Below are 19,623 nucleotides of genomic sequence, written 5' to 3'. Positions count from 1 at the left end.
TTGATGTGTGATTTCAACTTTTTGTGTATTGAAGAAGAAATACTATTTCCATATTCTAAAGGAACCAACATGGATTATGGTTTTGAGGAATGATAGTGAAAGTTTATTTTTCTTTTTTTTTAATTTATTTATTTATTAAAGATTACTGTCTCTTCCCCGCCACCGCCTCCCATTTCCCTCTCCCTCCCCCAATTAAGCCCCCCCCCAGCCCGAAAAGCAATTAGGGTTCCCTGTCCTGTGGGAAGTCCAAGGAACCCCCACCTCCATCCAGGTCTAGTAAGTTGAGCATCCAAACTGCTTAGGCTCCCACAAAGCCAGTGCGTGCAGTAGGATCAGAAACCCATTGCCATATTTTTCTTTAAATTCTACTGATCATTAATGCAATAGGAATTAGACACTGAGTATATTTGTCACATTGACCCATTTAGAACAAGATATTTTAAAAATGTTTTAAGGTGAGGGTGTTTAACTGAATATTTCACATTTTTCTTCTGCTCAAAATCATATTAAATATTTCTCTTACTATGCTATTTAATATGGATTGTTGTATTGGTATATGTGCACTTTCAAGTAATATATTAACATGTCATAATATACTTTATTGTATTTTAAGTTGTATACAAAGAAATTTCTGGTTTCTTCTACAACATAGAACTTCAATGCATGATAGTAAACACTGTCACTCTTGAAAGCAGGAGACCAAAGCGTCCCCAGTGACAAACACACACATCTTATGCTCTTTAAATGATGAAATGCAGAATTTGGTGACACACATTTTAAGGATATGGAATCCAAATTAAATTTTCAATAACAAACTTACACTAGTAATTTTCCATCATTGTGAAAAAAATATCCCGGAGAACAAAGGCAGTAAAGATTTACTTTGTTTCATTCATGGTTTGAGAGAGTTCATTACACATCCACTTCCTTTATTACATGAAAACTGGTCTGTGAGGCAGAACATCAATACAGGGATCACGAGCTGGAACAATGCTTGTCATTTTGTGGTCATTAACTGGAGAAAGACAGGAAGGAACCAGGGATAAAGCATTCCTTCAAAACTATGCCTTCAGGGACTTTCTTCTTTAACAATGAAATTCCTTCTGCTATCTCAGTCAATAATAATTCATGACTAGATTGATTCACCGATGTAGTAATCACCCTATTTATCTTATTACTTTTCAATATGTTCCTAAGTTGGGGATGAAACTTCCACTATATGTGTATTTTTGGAAGATGTCATATGTTCTAACAGCAACCTTCCTCATCTGTCCCCTCCCCACACAGATTCACGTGCATTTCAAAATTCACAGTACATTTAGCCAGACTTCAATAGTCTCAGGCATCCTGTATATCTTAAATTTGGGTCCCGAATTTCCATTGAGGACTAATGAAAGCATCTGTTCTGTGATACTCTGTAGAAAATTTTACTCTATTTTCTTTCAGTGTAAGGTGCCATGGGGTGAAAGAATCGTTGTCACGAGGAGGAATAGAAAATAGTGAAAGGAAAACCAAGGAAAGAACAAAACCCAATAAGTAAACGCTAAATTCTGTGTCTCCACATCCAGCATTCTGACCACATTGCATTGTGGTGTGAGCTTACAAACCTTAGGTATTCAAATCTCCAACATCTTTGTGAATATAGCAGACATAATCTCTGTTTTATCCTGGCTCTGTTCATAGCCAGCGTTTTCCTAAACAGACATTCCACCTTCAAAATATATGTAACTCTTATTTAACATTTTAGCATTAGCTTCATTTTTAATGTTTAATATATTATAGATTGAAGGGCTACACACATGAATTTTAATTCACCTAGCCTTTAATATCTTCCTGTAAAATTATAGTCAAAGTTGTTTGAAACAAAAAACCTGGAGATAAATTTTTTATAAATCCCGAATTTCCTGAGAAACCGAAACACCGATTTCCAAAGTGGTTGCACAAGATTGCATTCCCACCAGCAATGGATGAGTGTTCCCCTTCCTCCACAGCCTCTACAGCAAAGGCTATCATTGGAGTTTTTTATTTTAGCCATTCTGACAGGTGTAAGATGATATCTCAAAGTTGTTTTGATTTGCATTTCCCTGATTGCTAAGGAGGTTGAGCATGACCTTAAGTGTCTTTTGGCCATTTGAACTTCCTCTGCTGTCCCCAGTTAGTTCCTTGGGCAGCTGAGGATGGGGAACCTTAAATGACCCTATCCTAGAGCAATACTGACAAATATCTTGCATATCATCATAGAACCTTCATCTGGTGATGGATGGAGACAGAGACAGAGACCCACACTGGAGCACTGGACTGAGCTCCCAAGGTCCCGATGAGGAGCAGAAGGAGGGAGAACATGAGCAAAGAAGTCGGGACCACGAGGGGAGCACCCACCCACTGAGACAGTGGAGCTGATCTATTGGGAGCTCACCAAGGCCAGCAGAACTGTGACTGAAAAATCATGGGATAAAACTGGACTCTCTGAGCATGGCGAACAATGAGGGCTGATGAGAACCCAAGGACAATGGCACGGGGTTTTGAACCTACGTAATGTGCTGGCTTTGTGGGAGCCTAGCCAGTTTGGATGTTCACCTTCCTAGAAATGCACGGAGGGGGGAGGACCTAGGACTTACCACAGGGCAGGGAAATCTGACAGCTCTTTGGGCTGGAGAGGGATGGGGAGAGAAGTGGGGGGAGGGGGAGAAGGGTGGGAGGAGGGGGAGGGAAATGGGAGGCTGGGAGGAGGAGGAAATTTGTTTTTTTTTTCTTTTCTCAATAAAAGAAAAGTTAAAAAAAAATTTTTTTATAAATCAGTATCTTCCCAATGATTCTCACGTTTTCTTGATGTAGCTTGTAGTGGGTATGGTCTGACCAATTCCTGAGACACCTTCATTGCACTTCTACTATACCTTCAAGGTGGCAGGAAGTTAAATTGATCAGCCCATATGTCTGATGATCCTGATATCTTTTGGAAAAGTCACAAATAAATATTTTTGTAACAATTATGAACAAATGATCAGTCTGTCTCCAAGGTAGATGGTGGCTATTTACTGATCTAAGATGATATAAAGTTGTACTACTCTGATCATTTTTTTCATAATGGAAGAGCTAGTGCCTCATGAAATAGATAAATCAGTGTAGTCCACAACCCAAAAGCTGCTATTCTATTCACTATTCTATATATTCAATATATAGAATATTCACTATTCTATTCACTATTCAGGTCAAAGCACAGCCTGTTCTCTGCAATCTTCGCCATTACTCTGACACCAGAAGTGCAATGACTCTGTGGCCAGAGGAAACACACATTGTTCTTTCTACATGGTGCATTATGGAGATTACCGGTGAAAGTTTTATGGAAGCAGAATCCAAGAAGAACAGCCAAAAATAAGAACAATGTTTTTCCTAGCAGATAATAAATTCTGCTGCTCAGATTAGGCCAAGCATTCCTGACCCAGCGCAGAGGAGTCCAACTGCACTGGAAGGCGGCAAATGGTATGTGTTCATGAAGGCTATGTTATTTTGTTTGAGTACAAATTTCTTGTTAGTGTCTTAATGTTATTTTGTCAGTGCAACTGAGTTTCTGTTTTGTGTTATAGCTGCATGTTTGTTGAAATCCACTGACTTGTTTGCTTATTGCTAGTGGAAGGCATTGGGCACTATTTTAGTGGAATAAATGATATTCAGTAATTATTTGACTCTACATGAAAATACCTCAACATATGCTCATAACCAGGTACACATACCATTTTACAATACAATTAGTTAAAAAATTATATGAACGCTCACATGAGATATAAGATTAAAATTAAAAATTCTCCCTCAAAATCAACATATATATCATTGTTGAACCAGAAACATATAATATGATTAGAATTATCTCAAAGAAAAGAACAATCAAATTGGGAGATACATAGAATAATAACAAAAATAATTACTAAGCACCAAATGAACAAGTCAGAAAGCGTGTCTTCTAAAGAAATAGAACAGCACAGTACTCTTCAATCAGCAAGGACAAGGTCACATAGGAAATATTTATTCTTGTATTCATCTCAATTCTTATACCATTAACATTTATTACTTGAGATTTCCTCTTATAAGAAAGGTTTTTTAAATCAGCTCATGTGTATGTTTCTCTGTATCTTTCTGATTGAAAAAAAAGTATTTAAAGCTATGTTATGCTCATTCATCACCTTTTCCTGTAGAAAATTTCTACTCATTTTATACCATTTTTCTATTTTTTCATTTTATTTAGTAACTAGTACTCTTATGATTTCATTATTTTTATAATATATTCTTAAATTATTTTTCTGGTCTAGTGCTTAATTTTTGGTGTTTGTTCTGGTACAAGTTTAGGTAAGTATATATAAGTAATTAGGGTAGTACCACAGGTATTTAGAATTATTTTTTCAATATTTCACTTTATAAAATTTTTAATTTTAAAATTCATTTTTAAGCTATGCCACTTGCCTATTTTTATGTCTCATCTTCTATAGATGTTAAATAAGAAAGAATGTATGTGACATTAAATAACAGCAACCAAAATAGAAAGAATGGTGTATTCCATTGTGTTCTTGTTACTTTGGCTTTGTAATACTGTAATATAATTTCAGTTAATGTATTATAATGCCCAAGTGTTGCTCTTTCTGCTTAGGAAGCTTTTGTGATCGTTTGAATTTCTATATGAATTTTGAGATTTATTTTCTAGTTGTTGAGTAGTATCATTAAATTGTAATGAGTATTGCATTGATTCTGTAGATCATGTTCTATTATGCATTATTTCTACATTATTAATTATCTCCATCCATAAGTTTCTCAGTTAGGGATTCTATTAATGTAGTGAAATGCCATAACCAAAAAACCCGGGGTGGAAAAGGTCTATATAGTTTAGAATTCTATGTTTGACAGTACATCATAGACATCGAATCAGGGCATGGACTTGCTCTCCATGGCTTTCTAAGCCTGCTTCTTATAGGACACAGGACTACTGGCCCAGGAATGGCAATGGCACAACCCACAATGGGCTGGACTCTCCCATATAAGTGACACACATACGTAGTTTTGGAATCAGAATGGCAATATCTCCATAGAATGAGTTTGCAGTGATTAACAATTAATAATAAATAGTTAATAAAATATCCTATGAAAATAATGATGTATTAATGATATATTTAACAATGTGAAAAGGTTATAATTTTTGAAACTTGAGCTAAAGATATATCTCAAAGCTAGATTGCGTTGTAAGCCAACAAATGTCCCAATTTATTTTAAGGAAAACAATAAAAGGAGGTTGGTAAAAATGATAATTATATTGGTTTTCTATAACAGTGTTGAAATCACTGAACTAAATTATTCTAAAAATTTATTTTAATGTTAATATTTTGCAACTCTTGGATTTATTATACATTTGTCATCATACAACCCATGAGAAGTTAATGTTATTAGAACATGTTGTGAATTAAATTGATTACTGGAACAAAATGTCTTTAATAATCAGTAAGAAAGTATTAAGTTTTAGTAAAAAAGAAAAAGAAAAAACCCTAAAAACTAAGAATGAGACATATTTCAATGTTTGGTGGTAAACATAAATATGGAAAAAGCAATTCAACTGCATGTTTATTTTTTAGGTATAAAGTGGATGTTAGAAAAACACTAACAACATCATCTCAATATGAAGTTCTTCCTTCTCCTTTCCTTCATTGGGTTCTGCTGGGCTCAATATGAGCCACACACTGAAAATGGACGAACCGCTATCGTCCACCTGTTCGAGTGGCGCTGGGTTGATATTGCCAAGGAATGTGAGAGATACTTAGCTCCTAATGGATTTGGAGGGGTGCAGGTAATGTTTGTTCACAATTTAAATGCAGAGTTCACTGTTCTTATATAAAATTGTTTTCCCTCACATTTTTGATTATTTTTAAGCAATTTTTTATTTCACACATAGCTTTCTTGAGGAAGAAAAGGTTTAGGGGGATGGTAACTTTGTGTCTTGTTTTAGGACACCAGGAGGCCCTCTCCATTGTGCTGTCAATGTATTTAGTGGTTCTAACACAGCAGGTCCACAAGTGCACACCTAAGCATTGGAGGATCATTCACAGTTTGTTCTGAAGGATTTATTTATGTAAGTAAACCATAATTATTCTGAATATCTTAATTGTTTTATTTGTAGATCTCTCCACCCAATGAAAATCTTGTAATTAACAATCCTTCAAGGCCTTGGTGGGAAAGATACCAACCAATTAGCTACAAAATATGTTCAAGGTCTGGAAATGAAGATGAATTCAGAGACATGGTGACTAGGTGTAACAATGTTGGGGTAAGTGAAGTCATATTTCCTTTGAAGTTATTATCTGAAAAACCATTTTCTGTCTTATGTTTTCTATTCTTCTTAAAAAATAAACCTTTAATTTTTCTTTACATTTTAGCTACAACTCGAAATTAACTTCTGCTTTATGATCAATCTTGAAAAAAATCTTTCATATGAGCCATTTAAAAAGATTTTTAGGGGATGGGAACTTTGTATCTTGTTTTGTGATACCAGGAATCCCTCTTCATTATACTGTAAATGTATCTAACAAACCATAAGGCAAAACATTGACTCTTTATCCTTATATGCATAGTCATTTTCTAAGAACTATTTTCTAGTCAGGTATTAGAAATTTCAAATAAAATACTTACTTTCACTTTTAGGGCAAATAGATATTTCCTCTTTTTAATAATGACCAGTATCTATCATTTTTTTCCTTCAGAAACTAAAAATGACTCACATTAACTCCTTTCAAAATCAATAATGTCCATTATATCTTAACCTAATTGTTTTATTAAATAACGCATTTCATTTGGATTTAGTGATAACAGTTTCTGGTTTTCCACTTATCACCTTTATAATTCTTCAAGCAAATATTAGGACTGTTCTTGATTGTCATTTCACATTGGTTTTCTTTCACACTTGACTTTCTGTCTTCTATCAATTAAACTATAAAACAGCATATCTATCTATCTACCACCTATCTGTCTATCTATCTATCCCTCTATCTATATATTTGTGTGTTCTATGTAGTATAATTATATACATTTTATCTCTCTAATTTAATTCAAATAACAAACTGTTTTGTGCAGGTCCGTATTTATGTGGATGCTGTCATTAATCACATGACTCAAGAAGGGGTTCAAGCAGGAACCAGCAGTACATGTGGAAGTTATTTCAACCCACAAACCAGGGAGTTCTCTGGAGTTCCATTCTCTGGTTCGGATTTTAATGATGGCAATTGTAGAAGTGCAAGTGGAGAAATTGAAAACTACAATGATCCTGCTCAGGTGAGGAAAATGATCAGAATTAAAAAAAAATCTGTCCTCAGTATGCACATGGAACTTTTGGAATACTATTTGAAACATCGTTTAGATTTCTTTAGCAACGCATTACTAGACGTAAGAAATGCAAATAAGTCATCAAAAACGTTTTTAGTTATTATATGTTTCAAAGTTTGTTTCTTTTACCACATTAAGAAAAAGAAATAAAAATGAATGGAGAAGAGAGAGGAAAACAAGGGGTTTCCTAAATCAACTGTAATATTACCTATGTCGTTTTCCCATACTTCAGTCTTCACACTGGAAGATATTCTTAGGGTGTATTCACAGTAGAATGTGAATGTAAGGAATGAAGTTTCCTAGTAGACCAGTTGGTGAATATGTGACTAGTCAAAGGGAGTCTGAGGTGACAGATGACATTTAAATCAATCACCTTCTGTCTGGCTTGTTTTAATTTGTTTCAATAGGTCAGAGACTGTCGTATGTCTTACCTACTGGATCTCGCAACAGGGAAAGATTATGTTCGTACCAAGGTGGCTGACTATATGAACCATCTCATTGACATCGGTGTAGCAGGGTTCAGAATTGATGCTGCTAAGCACATTTGGCCTGGAGACATACAGGCAATTTTGGACAAACTGCACAACTTAAATACAAAATGGTTCCCTCAAGGAAGCAGACCTTCCATTATTCAAGAGGTAAAGTAATACAAGTGTGTATATACAAATGACATCAGTTTTGCTAGCCAGAAGATGGATGGAAGATGTTATTAAACGTAATTTCAATAGGTTAATGTTCGAGTACCTTATTAAATACAAAATTTCTTTAAGCCTCTTTTATTTAAATATAATAGACTTAATTCTTTTCCAGAATAAAGGTTTAAATTATGAGAATTTGTGTAGGCTGTGATACCACTGGATCAATTAGTGCATATTTGGGGGCGATTATACCAGGCAGAAAAATCTTAGTCATTGACTCCAGCCTGTCTTTCTAAATTGACTCCTGTGTGAGGTATTAATCAATGTGTAAAGTTTGGGTAAACTGATTAATATTTCTGTGCACATTGGTCATGTGAAGAGGTTAGTACTGTTTTGCATTTGATTTCTTTGGAAAACTAAATGAATTTTAATTGCTGAACTTATCTGCCAATAAGTACTTTGAAGGTATGAATTTCTAAATTTTAAATTATCTATTAAATGTAAATATTATTTACTGGATAAAAATGACATTGTCAGCAACTTTCTTTCAATAGTGGTGCATATAATTTATAAAGTAATAGGACAAACCAATTTGAGCATCAACAGCATAGAGAATTTAAAAGATATTTTGACAGTGAACATTTTAATATTTCTTTATTCGAATGACCGAATTCTCAATATCTCTCCTAGGTAGTTGATCTGGGTGCTGATGTAATTAAAAGCAGTGAGTACTTTGGAACTGGCCTTGTGACAGAATTCAAGTATGGAATATCACTGGGCACAGTTATCCGCAAGTGGAATGGAGAGAAGATGGCCTATTTAAGGTAAACACATCATACTTTGTTATTGAGTCTGTCACATATGTGTTGTCACCCCAGGACACGATCATATTAGAACATTCTAATTTATTAAATATTAAATATTTATCAAGAAGTTAACTATTAAGAAGGTTCACTGTTCTCTAAATCACAATTAATCTTCTGGAATTAATTATTTCATTTTAATTGCCAATAACAAGGTGGAACTCTAGAAACATAAAATATCACCTAGAGATTTTGTTTTCTGTCTGAGATATAAGCCAACAAGAGTTTGGTAATTCTAATCTGCTAAAGTCAAGATATTACTTTAAAAACCATTTACTCATATATACAGCTATAATGTGGACATATTGTTACACTTATGTATTGCAATAAATTAGTCTGAAATGTTAAACTGTTTTATTTTACAAAATGTTTATAAAAAGATTCTGTAAAATATTTATAAAATACACTGTAGTATTCAATCTTAACTTATTTGTTTTTCATTTTACATAAGGAGATATGGATATTTACTCTTCTTGAGTTCATCTACATTACAAAGTTACAGGGGCAATGTGAATGGAAAGCAAATAAACTTACTATACAGAAAATCATGGAATATGTTAGGCAATTACATATGTGTATATACACATACCTGGAAGAAATAGTTTCCTGTGGTATAAACTTTTATTTATAGAATCAGTAGTTAAATGAAAATAGATTATAGAGAGTGGTATGGATAGGATAAACTAAATGTATTGTAAAATAATAATATATGCAAATTTTTTAAAAATAGGAACTGGGGCGAAGGTTGGGGTCTCATACCTTCTGATAGAGCCCTGGTCTTTGTGGACAACCATGATAATCAGCGAGGTCATGGAGTCGGAGGATCAACCATCCTGACTTTCTGGGATGCTAGGTAAATAAAACCATTTGTTGAAGATTTGTTACTTGCCCTTTAGTGATTGCACATTTTTTATTGTTCTATCATAATATTATTTTGTAATTTTCAGACTCTATAAAATGGCAGTTGGATTTATGTTGGCTCATCCTTATGGATTCACACGAGTAATGTCAAGTTATTACTGGCCAAGATATTTTGAGAATGGAAACGTAAGTTTGAATACATTTTTTTCCAAGGAAAGGAAAGCAGTCCTGTTTTAATTTAATATAAATATATTTATGTAAAATATATGCCATCAAATATTTATTTACTGTAATGGTAACAATAAAAATATTGCACAAGTATTCACTGATTTGTCAATATAAAAAAATCTTGATAATAAATAGTAGAACAAGGTACACAAAGCAAAACACAGGCATCTAATCATACTTACCTTGTCAATTTGATATGGAGATTGGGCATAATAACATCTGTAAAGAAAGGAAACAAGATTGCTTAATTCTATACTGGAGTCCTGCCTCATCTTGGTCATTGCACCAGCCAGGACTGAAAGAGGATAGTTGAAGGAAAGCTCATTTATTAGGAGGAAGCAGCGAATTGTTAGAGCCCAAGAAGAAAGGCAAATTGGATTCACATGTTGGTATGCCGTTGGGGCCAGGGGAATGAAGCTTATAGGTAATGTAGAAAAGAAAGGATGTTTTAGTGGTCAGATAAATGGCAAACTGTCCTCATGGCCTTGGAGATGCCTAAACTTATCAGTTGCTGTATGCACCAGGGCATGATATACCCGGGGATGTCTATCTGCTGAGGTCTGTTGGCATCCGAGCAAAGCAGGAGATGGGTGTGTAGTCGAAGGAAGAAGTGGCATAATATTACCTCTCAGGATGAGAACATCTTGGTTTCAGGCATACTTCAACACCTTCTGAGCTGCAGGCCAGCCCTGCAGTTTAAAACTGCAAGCAAGAAAAGTACTTTCTAAGTACTTTTAAATTTTCTGTGGAAGGGAAAAATCATTCAGTTTAATTGAGGTTACCTAAGAAAGAATGTTTTTTTTTTATTTTTTTTTTAATTTTTTTTTTATTGAGAAAAGAAGAAAAAAAAACATAAACAAAAAAACAAGTTTCCACCTCCTCCCAGCCTCCCATTTCCCTCCCCCTCCTCCTACCCCTCTCCCCCTCCTCCCATGCTTCTCCCCCTCCCCTACTCCTCTCCCCCTCCCTCTCCAGTCCACAGAGCAGTCAGGGTTCCCTGCCCTGTGTTAAGTCCTAGGTCCTCCCCCCTCCGTCCATATCTAGGAAGGTGAACATCCAAACTGGCTAGGCTCCCACAAAGCCAGCACATTAAGTAGGATCAAAACCAGTGCCATTGTCCTTGGCGTCTCAGCAGCCCTCATTGTTCGCCATGTTCAGAGAGTCCGGTTTTATCCCATGCTTTTTCGGTCACAGTCCAGCTGGCCTTGGTGAGCTCCCAGTAGATCAGCTCCACTGTCTCAGTGGGTGGGTGCACGCCTCGTGGTCCCGACTTCTTTGCTCATGTTCTCTAAGAAAGTATGTTAAATAAAGCAAACAACTTTGAAGACACATTCAGGAAAACTAAGCATTGCAAAATATTATGCAGTACATTCCTATGAACAATTTTAAAAAGCAGTAACGGTCTAGGGAGATGACTTAGAGGGTAAAACTCTTGCAGGAGGAAAAAGTGTTCAGTTCCTTGACATCTTTCAATGCTGAGAAGTTTGTCTTCTCACCTTTAACACAATTGCCTGATAGGTGGAGATCACAGATTTCTGGACTACCATATTCGGTAGTCTGGGTTTAGGGGAGAAAAGCTTCCTCTATTTACAATGGAGAGAATGCTTGTTCAATTGTTTCAGGAAAATGTGTAAATGTGTTGACAATCATGAAATTTTGGAAAATTTATTACAGAGTATTAGAATATATTTATTAGTACTTTTATCTAAAAGATAGTATAGAACCTAAACTAAGATTAATTTGGAAATTATATATTCTATAGAGAGTCAGGTAGCAGAAATTTTTAACTTAAGTGCAATGGAAATGCAATATGAATTATAAATTAACGCATCTTTCTGTAATAAAGGATATCAACAATTGGTTTGGACCACCAAATGACAATGGAGCAACCAAAGAAGTGACAATTAATGAAGACACCACTTGTGGCAATGGCTGGGTCTGTGAACATCGATGGCGCCAGATAAGGTTGGGAGTGTCCCCTACGGATCTTATCTAATACGAAAATGGTTTAAATTTTGTTTTAAATTGTTAAATACAAAGTGTATAAGCATTTCACATGATATTGTGCTTTTAGGAACATGGTTGCCTTCAGAAACATAGTCAACGGTCAGCCTTTGTCAAACTGGTGGGATAATGGCAGCAACCAAGTAGCTTTTGGCAGAGGAAACAAAGGATTCATTGTCTTTAACAATGATGACTGGTAAGTGGAAAGCAATTAAAGTAGAATTGTGTACTCTTATACCTTTACATCCTTCCTTTTGTTTCCTGCTCATTTGTAGCTGAAAAATAACTTTTGTTAATGAATTTAAGATTTGTTAATGAATTTCAGATACCTGAAAAGTATAGAAAAAAAGATGCTTGCTCTTCATTTCTTTCTCCATTTTTAAAGCAGATTTTGTTTCAAGTAGAATTTTGTTTTGCTGTTGTTTTTGGTGTATTCCTACACTGTCATATTCATGTATTCTCATTCATTGACTCATGTGATATCTTTACAAAGCAAATAAACATTCAGCATGTCTTAAAATCAGTGATAGTATGGGCATTATTAGATTCAAAAAATTCCCCCATTTCCAAGCTCTGTACCACAATATTTATTTTTCTGTTCCCTTGTTATATAATCATAAATTATCTGTCTTTGTGTGACATATTTCATTATCTCTGACTGATGTTTTTTCTCAGGAGGCAATTGAGTTTGCTTCTACAGTCTAGATTACAGACCTTCTGCTTTGGATGCATGATATGTTTCCATCTTCTTGAACATTTTCCTACTTGTATACAACTGTACTTAGAGGATCTTTGTGCAAGTAGATGACAATCTCAATGTCAGTTCCATTTTTTGCTCATTTGGATTTTTGTATTAGCTTCCTTTTTGATGCTGTGATTAAACAGCATGAGCAGGTCAACTTACAGAAGAAAGATTTTATTTGGTCTTGCAATCCCAGGGGTTAGAACTGGACCACATGGTATGAGGGCAGGAGTAGGAAGCTGATGAATCACACTTTGAACCACACTACAATGCAGAAAACGTTAACTAGAGAAGGTCAGAGTCTTTCCCTGTCAAGGCCTGCCTTCAGTGACACAGTTCCTCCACATCCACATTACCTAACCTCCCCAAACGTTGCCACCACATGAAAACCAAATTTTAACTTAACAAGTGCTCTTTATAAATATCTACCTATATATCTATATCTATTCCTGTATCTATCTATCATCTATATCGATCTATCTAACTTTATGGCTAGTAAATTACAACTTATATTTACACACCACAAAGTTTAAGAAAGTACTCAATTTGGAGGTATTCTGCTTTCTTGAATTTGTCGATTTGAATCTGACCTCTTTTTTTCCTTTTCAGGTCATTGTCAACAACCCTACAAACTGGTCTCCCTGAAGGCACATACTGTGATGTCATTTCTGGAGATAAAATTGATGGCTATTGCACCGGAATTAAAATCTATGTTTCTGGTGATGGCAGTGCACAATTTTTCATTAGTAACACTGCTGGAGACCCATTTATTGCAATCCATGTAGAATCAAAACTCTAAAATTTAAAATAAATTCATACTGAGAGCATCAATCATTTGTATTTCTTTTCCTTTGCAGTGTTTAACTTTTATACTTCATTCACACTTATATAATCTGTTACAGCAATGAACTTCAATTGGCAAAAATTGCTTATTGAAGTCAATGTAATTTTGTGAAAATTATATACAGCGATTTTAACATATTTTCGAAGATTCCCCTTAAATGATTTGTCAATAGCAATTCTCAGATCTATGACGACATCCCGACAAATATATTGTTATATCTCAAATACTATTTGTTTCAAGTACCATAATTTATCTTCATTTAATATATTTTCTTGTATTCAAATGTATATATAATTACTTTTTATCTTATTCTCTTCCTTGTCTTCCATTTTCTCTCCCATTTTTATACCTTTATTTGACCAACTGCTCTTCGATTTGGTTGCCTGCATGAGCATGGGTAGAAAGTTATTACTTGAACATTAGTCATTGACAAAAGTAACTTGCTAGTATATTAAACACTGAGGATCATAGTCTACCCCTTGTTAAAAAAAACTGTTAATTGCTTATAGCTCCCCAGGAAGTGATGGGGGCCAAGCCATAGTGGAATCTTTGTGTGCCAAGTATCAAGCAGTACTTGTGAAATTAGTCAATACTCAGTGAGTTTATGAAAGCAAGAGTCCTTTCATGTACCAATGACATCATTTCACAACACTCCCTTCAATCCTGTTCTTTTGTTTTCTTTCCACCACATCTTCTTTGATATTCCATGAACTTTTAATGGGGTTTTATAGATGGCCCCTTTTAGGATGAGTGCTCAGAAGTCTCTTAATGTTATCACTTTGACCAGTATGAGTTTCTGCTTTGTCTGTCACCCACAGAAAAGGAAACCTCACTGTACAAGTGTTAGAACAATACAAATCAATGGATAGGAACATAACCGTGTAGAAAATAAATGGACACCGTGGTGTCTCCTTAGCTAAACAGCCATAGTATTTTTCTTGAAGGTCCATTGCCATACTGAACTATCAGCTTTTCATTAGGTTTAGAGTACCGGGAAAGAGTTCCTCTTGTGAAGTGAGTATGCAATCCAGTCATTGTGGAATTTATTATCTCTATATCAATTATGCTACCACTATACTAGTGGGTACATCCTGCCTTGCATGTTGGTTTTTTAGCTGTCAGAATTTAAATTAGGTATTGGCTTTTGTGTGGACCCTCTATTTTACTCCATTTATTTATGTGGTTGTTTCTGAGCCTGTGCCATGATAGTTTTAGCACTATGGTTACACATCACAACTTCAACTCGGTTATGCAATCCTTCTAGGATTATTATTTCTCATTCCTTAAAATTCTTTTAGGTATCTGTGATCTCTTTTGTTTCCAGAATTTTAAGATCATGTTTTCCATGTCTGTGATAATAGTGCTGAAATTTTTATGAGAATTCAATTGAATATGTAAATTGTAGGCATTCTAACTCTAAAGTACTATCCTAAGACTATTTTATAATTTTAAAAATCCTTAAGTTATTTCACATTTTATTGTATGACTACATTAGAGGTATATAATAATATTTCCTACATATAGGACAATGCAGGAGTGACTGACAAAAGAGCATCTATATTCAAATTATTACTGTATCTTTATGGAATAATTTTTCAGAAAAGTTATTCCAGAACACAAATGGAAATCTACTAAAATTCCTTTTGCTGTTGTTTCATGGTGAATAGCACATACCTCAATGATTTATTTTCTGATTTTTCTTATAAGAGTAATATGTTTTAACTCTTTAAAGTTCTAACCTGTGAAGTTTGAGCTCTTCAGAGCTGGTTATCATGTTGATCTTGAAGAAATCCTGCTTCAGAAAGTTCCTTTCTAAGTCCGGGAAATTACTTAAGTGACTTCGTCTTTTAAATTGAATGTGCATTTCCATAAAATGAAGCCTATGATGTGTGGAACAATCCCTTTAGGACAGCTCTTTATTTGTCTCAGTGATTAGCAATAGGTTTTTTTCTTAAGTATTATAATTGTTTTCCAAGAACAAGCTTTTCCTATAGTTTGTGAGCCATTTATTTGCCCAAACTGAACATTTTTAATATTATATTACTACTGTATTTATTGCTCTTTACTATTAGGATCTGGATTAGAATTGTGAGCACCATCATCCACAGTCTAATCGTTCTCTCCTTTGAAATTTCCTCTGCCAAGCTCATTATTCCACCATGTTAAAATTCAGTCTCAGTCTACATGTCAAAAAAATACAGCAGAATCTTTGTCAGACTATCATGTGAAGAACTTCAAGGCCAGGCGATTCCAGAGTCCATGTTTTTCTGTGAACCCTCTTGAACTTAACCTCCACTTTTAGAAATTCTCTTTGTTTTCTGGTGTTCCCTATCAAGCAAGCAAAAAATAAATAAAAACAAACAAACAAAAAAAAACAAACAAAAAAAAACCCCAAAACAAAAAAGACAAAAAAACCACACAAAACACACAAAAAACAAAAAATAAAAAAACCCTCAATACCCACTTCTATTTAATTTCTGCATTTAATGACTTTCTATTCCCCAATACCAAACTCTTCCTCATTTATCCATCAAACTTGTTTCAAAGCCTACAGACTCTGTTCATTTTAAAAGTTACTTCTTGTTATTAATTGCTAATTAGTCTGATCATCAGAAACGACATGGCAAGAAACAACTTAATGTTGCAAGGAATACAAACCAGAGGAAGCAGCCTCCAGGTGATTTTCATACTGCCCTGCAGAATCAAGCAGAGAGGAAAAAGGAAATGGGGCAATGGTATAAAACTCCAGTGAGTTGAATCTTCCTCCAGTGAGTACACTGTCCTAGCAAGGCTCCATCTCCTAGAGCTTCCATAGCTTCTCTAAACTTACCACAACTTTGAGATACTATCTTACACCTGTCAGAATGGTGAAAATCAACGCACCAACGATAACCTATGCTGGAGAGGATGTGGAGTAAGGGCTGGTTGGAATGCAAACTTGTGCAACTACTTTGGAAATTAGTGTGGTGGTTTCTCAGGAAACTGGGAGTCAACCTACCTCAGGATCCAGCAATACTACTCTTGGTAATATACTCAAGAGATGCCCAATTATACTACAAAAGTATTTGTTCAACAATGTTCAAAGTAGTACTATTTATAATAGCCAGAACCTAGGAAAAACCTAGATGCCCCTCCATAAAAGAATGGATAAACAAAGTTTGGAACATCTACACATTAGTGTACTACTCAGCAGTAAAAAACAATGACATCTTGAATTTTGCATGCAAATGGATGGAAATAGAAAACACTATTCTGAGTGAGATAACCCAGGCCCAAAAAGATGAATATAGTATGTACTCACTCATTAGCGGATTCTAGCCATAAACAAAGGACATTGAATTTATAGTTCACGATCCCAGAGAAGTAAATAATAAGGTGAACCCAATGAAAAACATATAAATATCCACCTAGAAATTGGAAGCAGAAAGATCGCCAGGCAAATGTTGGGAGCATGGGGGTGGGAGTGGAGTGCGAGGAAGGAGAGAGACAGATGGAGAAGTGAGAAAGGGAGGATTGGTTAGAGCTTGGGGGAGTGGGATGGTTGAGATGGACGAAGGGTGAATATGGGAGCAGGAAAGAAGATATGTTAGTTAAGGGAGCCATTTTAGGGTTGGCAAGAGACTTGGCTCTAGAGAGGTTCCCAGGTGTCCACGGGCATGTCCCCAGCTAGATCCTTGGGCAGGAGAAGGTGCCTGAACTGGCCTTGTCCCATAGCCACACTGATGAATATCTTCAATATTACCGTAGAATCTTCATCCAGCCATGGATAGAGATAGAGACATAGACCCACATGGGAGCCCTGGACTAATCTCTCAATGTCCAGTTGAAGAGCAGAAGGAGGGAGAACATGAGCAAGAAAGTCAGGACGGCGAGGGGTTCGTCCACCCACTGAGATGGTGGGACTGATATGATGGGAGCTCACCAAGGCCAGCTGGACTAGGACTGAACGAGCACGTGATCAAACCGGACCCTCTGAATGTGGCTGACAATGGGGGTTGACTGAGAATCCAATGATAATGGCACTGGGATTTGAACCTATTGCATGTACTGGCATTTTGGGATCCTAGTCTGTTTGGATGCACACCTTCCTAGGCCTGGATGAATGGGGGAGGGTCTTGGACTTCACACAGGGCAGGGTCCCCTGCCCTCTCTTAGAACCAGAGGGGGAGGGTGGAGGGTGAGTGGGGGAGCGGGAGTAAAATGAGAGGAAGGGAAGAAGTGGAAATTTTGAATGGCATTATTTATAAAGCAATAAAAAATAAAAAAAGAAATAAAAAGAAAGAAGTGCTAATTCAAAGTGACTAAATTAGTTGCAAAGTGAACAAATTAATTGCAAAATGTCCAAATTATTTTGTGGCATGAATGTCAGAAGGTCTCACCTGTTAAGAAATTGGTGCTAAGAAAGGAAGAATCAGGTTACTCCCTGATAAAATATCAAATGCTAAGTGGTCTTCTCTAAATATATATACATATGCTTATCCCTAAATGGAACCAGCCGGTTGTATTTATATATACATACACATATATGTAATAATTAAGAGAATAAATCATGAATTAGAAAGGTGAAGCAGTGTATAAGAGGAGTGGGAGGATAGAGTGGGTAGGCTTAAAAATCATGTGAATAGAGCACACAAGTATCAAATTCTTCTATAAAAGAAATAAATGTAAAAATAAAATAAAATCACAGAGACAAAAGTTCTTTTTGTTTGTTACTTTATAAATAATACCAATCAAAATTTCCACTTTCTTCCCTCCTCCCACTACCTTTTTGCTGTATTGTTGTTAAATTCAAACTTTACTCCATGGTGATCTGATAAGACAAAACGTTCTTAAACCTTTCATAAAAATTTTCATTTCTTCTTAGTGACTTCGAGTGAATCCATCCACCTTTACAACTTTGATACCCTTTACCCCTCACATATTCCATACATTGTCTAAAGCACTACTTGACTACTGAAAACTTTTCTGTTCCTGTTCAAATTTTTGATATGTATTTTAAATTTAAATTAAAGAAATTTCACCTTATTTATTATGTAAATTCAATCCCATTATTAATTAATTATTTTACCCATTCTTGTCTGTTAGAATTGATTTTTGTGTTAATAAGATCCTGAAGCAATTTATCCATAATTCTCTTAAAATTGTTACCCTGTACTGAACTTTATTTGTTGACTGAATTTTCTTTCCCACTGCATCCCAAAGAAATACACAGAGGTCTACATTAATCATAACCTAATTGGCCTAATAGCTCAGGCTTCTTATTAACTCTTATAACTTATATTAGGCCATAATTCTTGTCTGTGTTATTCATGTGGCTTGGTACCGTGTTTGGCAAGGCAGTAACATCTTCCTTTCACTGTGTCTGGTTTCTTCTGTGTCTGGATGATGACTGTAGACTGCCTCTTTCCTTCTCCCAGAATTCTCTTGCTCTCGTTGTCCAGCCTACACTTTCTTTTTTTTTCCCTTTTTTATTGAGAAAAGGAGAAAAAAAAAAACAAGTTTCCACCTCCTCCCAGCCTCCCATTTCCCTCCCCCTCCTCCCCCCCTACGCCCCCTCCTCCCACCCTTCTCCCCCTCCCCCCACTCCTTTCCCCCTCCCTCTCCAGTCCAAAGAGCAGTCAGGGTTTTCTGCCCTGTGGTAAGACCTAGGACCTCCCACCTCCGTCCATATCTAGGAAGGTGAACATCCAAACTGGCTGGGCTCTCACAAAGCCATCACATTACGTAGGATCAAACCCCCGTGCCATTGTCCTTTGTGTCTCATCAGCCCTCATAGTTCGCCATGTTCAGAGAGTCCAGTTTTATCCCATGCTTTTTCAGTCACAGTCCAGCTGGTCTTGGTGAGCTCTCAATAGATCAGCTCCACTGTCTCAGTGGGTGGGTGCATCCCTTGTGGTCCCGACTTCTTTGCTCATGTTCTCCCTCCTTTTGCTCCTCATTGGGACTTTGGGAGCTCAGTCCAGTGCTCCAGTGTGGGTCTCTGTCTCTATCTCCATCCATCACCAGATGAAGATTCTATGATGATATGCAAGATATTCGTCAGTATTGCTCAAGGATAGGGTCATTTCAGGTTGCCTATTCTCAACTGCC

The 19,623-nt window shown here is 35.9% G+C and overlaps 1 protein-coding gene across 1 annotated transcript; it reads left to right on the top strand.

Moving 5' to 3' along the window:
• Positions 1 to 3,442: 3,442 nt before the first annotated feature.
• LOC121445944 (alpha-amylase 1-like) lies at positions 3,443 to 13,520 on the top strand. The gene is made up of 11 exons (XM_041648161.1): positions 3,443 to 3,480; positions 5,613 to 5,824; positions 6,155 to 6,301; positions 7,105 to 7,302; positions 7,761 to 7,991; positions 8,682 to 8,815; positions 9,585 to 9,707; positions 9,802 to 9,901; positions 11,790 to 11,908; positions 12,018 to 12,143; positions 13,299 to 13,520. The coding sequence occupies exons 2-11, from the start codon at positions 5,657 to 5,659 to the stop codon at positions 13,486 to 13,488; spliced, it is 1,536 nt and encodes a 511-aa protein (XP_041504095.1). The 5' UTR covers positions 3,443 to 3,480; positions 5,613 to 5,656; the 3' UTR covers positions 13,489 to 13,520.
• The last annotated feature ends 6,103 nt before the right edge of the window (positions 13,521 to 19,623 follow it).

This window comes from Microtus oregoni, unplaced genomic scaffold (genome assembly GCF_018167655.1).
Source record: "Microtus oregoni isolate MIOR12 unplaced genomic scaffold, Mior012 000000F_ref0000247, whole genome shotgun sequence".
In the NCBI taxonomy this organism is placed as follows: domain Eukaryota; kingdom Metazoa; phylum Chordata; class Mammalia; order Rodentia; family Cricetidae; genus Microtus; species Microtus oregoni.
The sequence above is the reverse complement of the archived record's forward strand: the minus strand, read 5'-3'. Positions and strand labels throughout refer to the sequence as shown.

Excerpts from the sequence above, each read along its gene's own strand:
- LOC121445944 (XM_041648161.1), top strand. The coding sequence starts at position 5,657 with ATGAAGTTCTTCCTTCTCCTTTCCTTCATTGGGTTCTGCTGGGCTCAA. Across the intron at positions 7,992-8,681 it reads GACCTTCCATTATTCAAGAG|GTAGTTGATCTGGGTGCTGA; the intron begins GTAAAGTAATAC and ends TATCTCTCCTAG. Across the intron at positions 8,816-9,584 it reads GAGAAGATGGCCTATTTAAG|GAACTGGGGCGAAGGTTGGG; the intron begins GTAAACACATCA and ends TTTTAAAAATAG.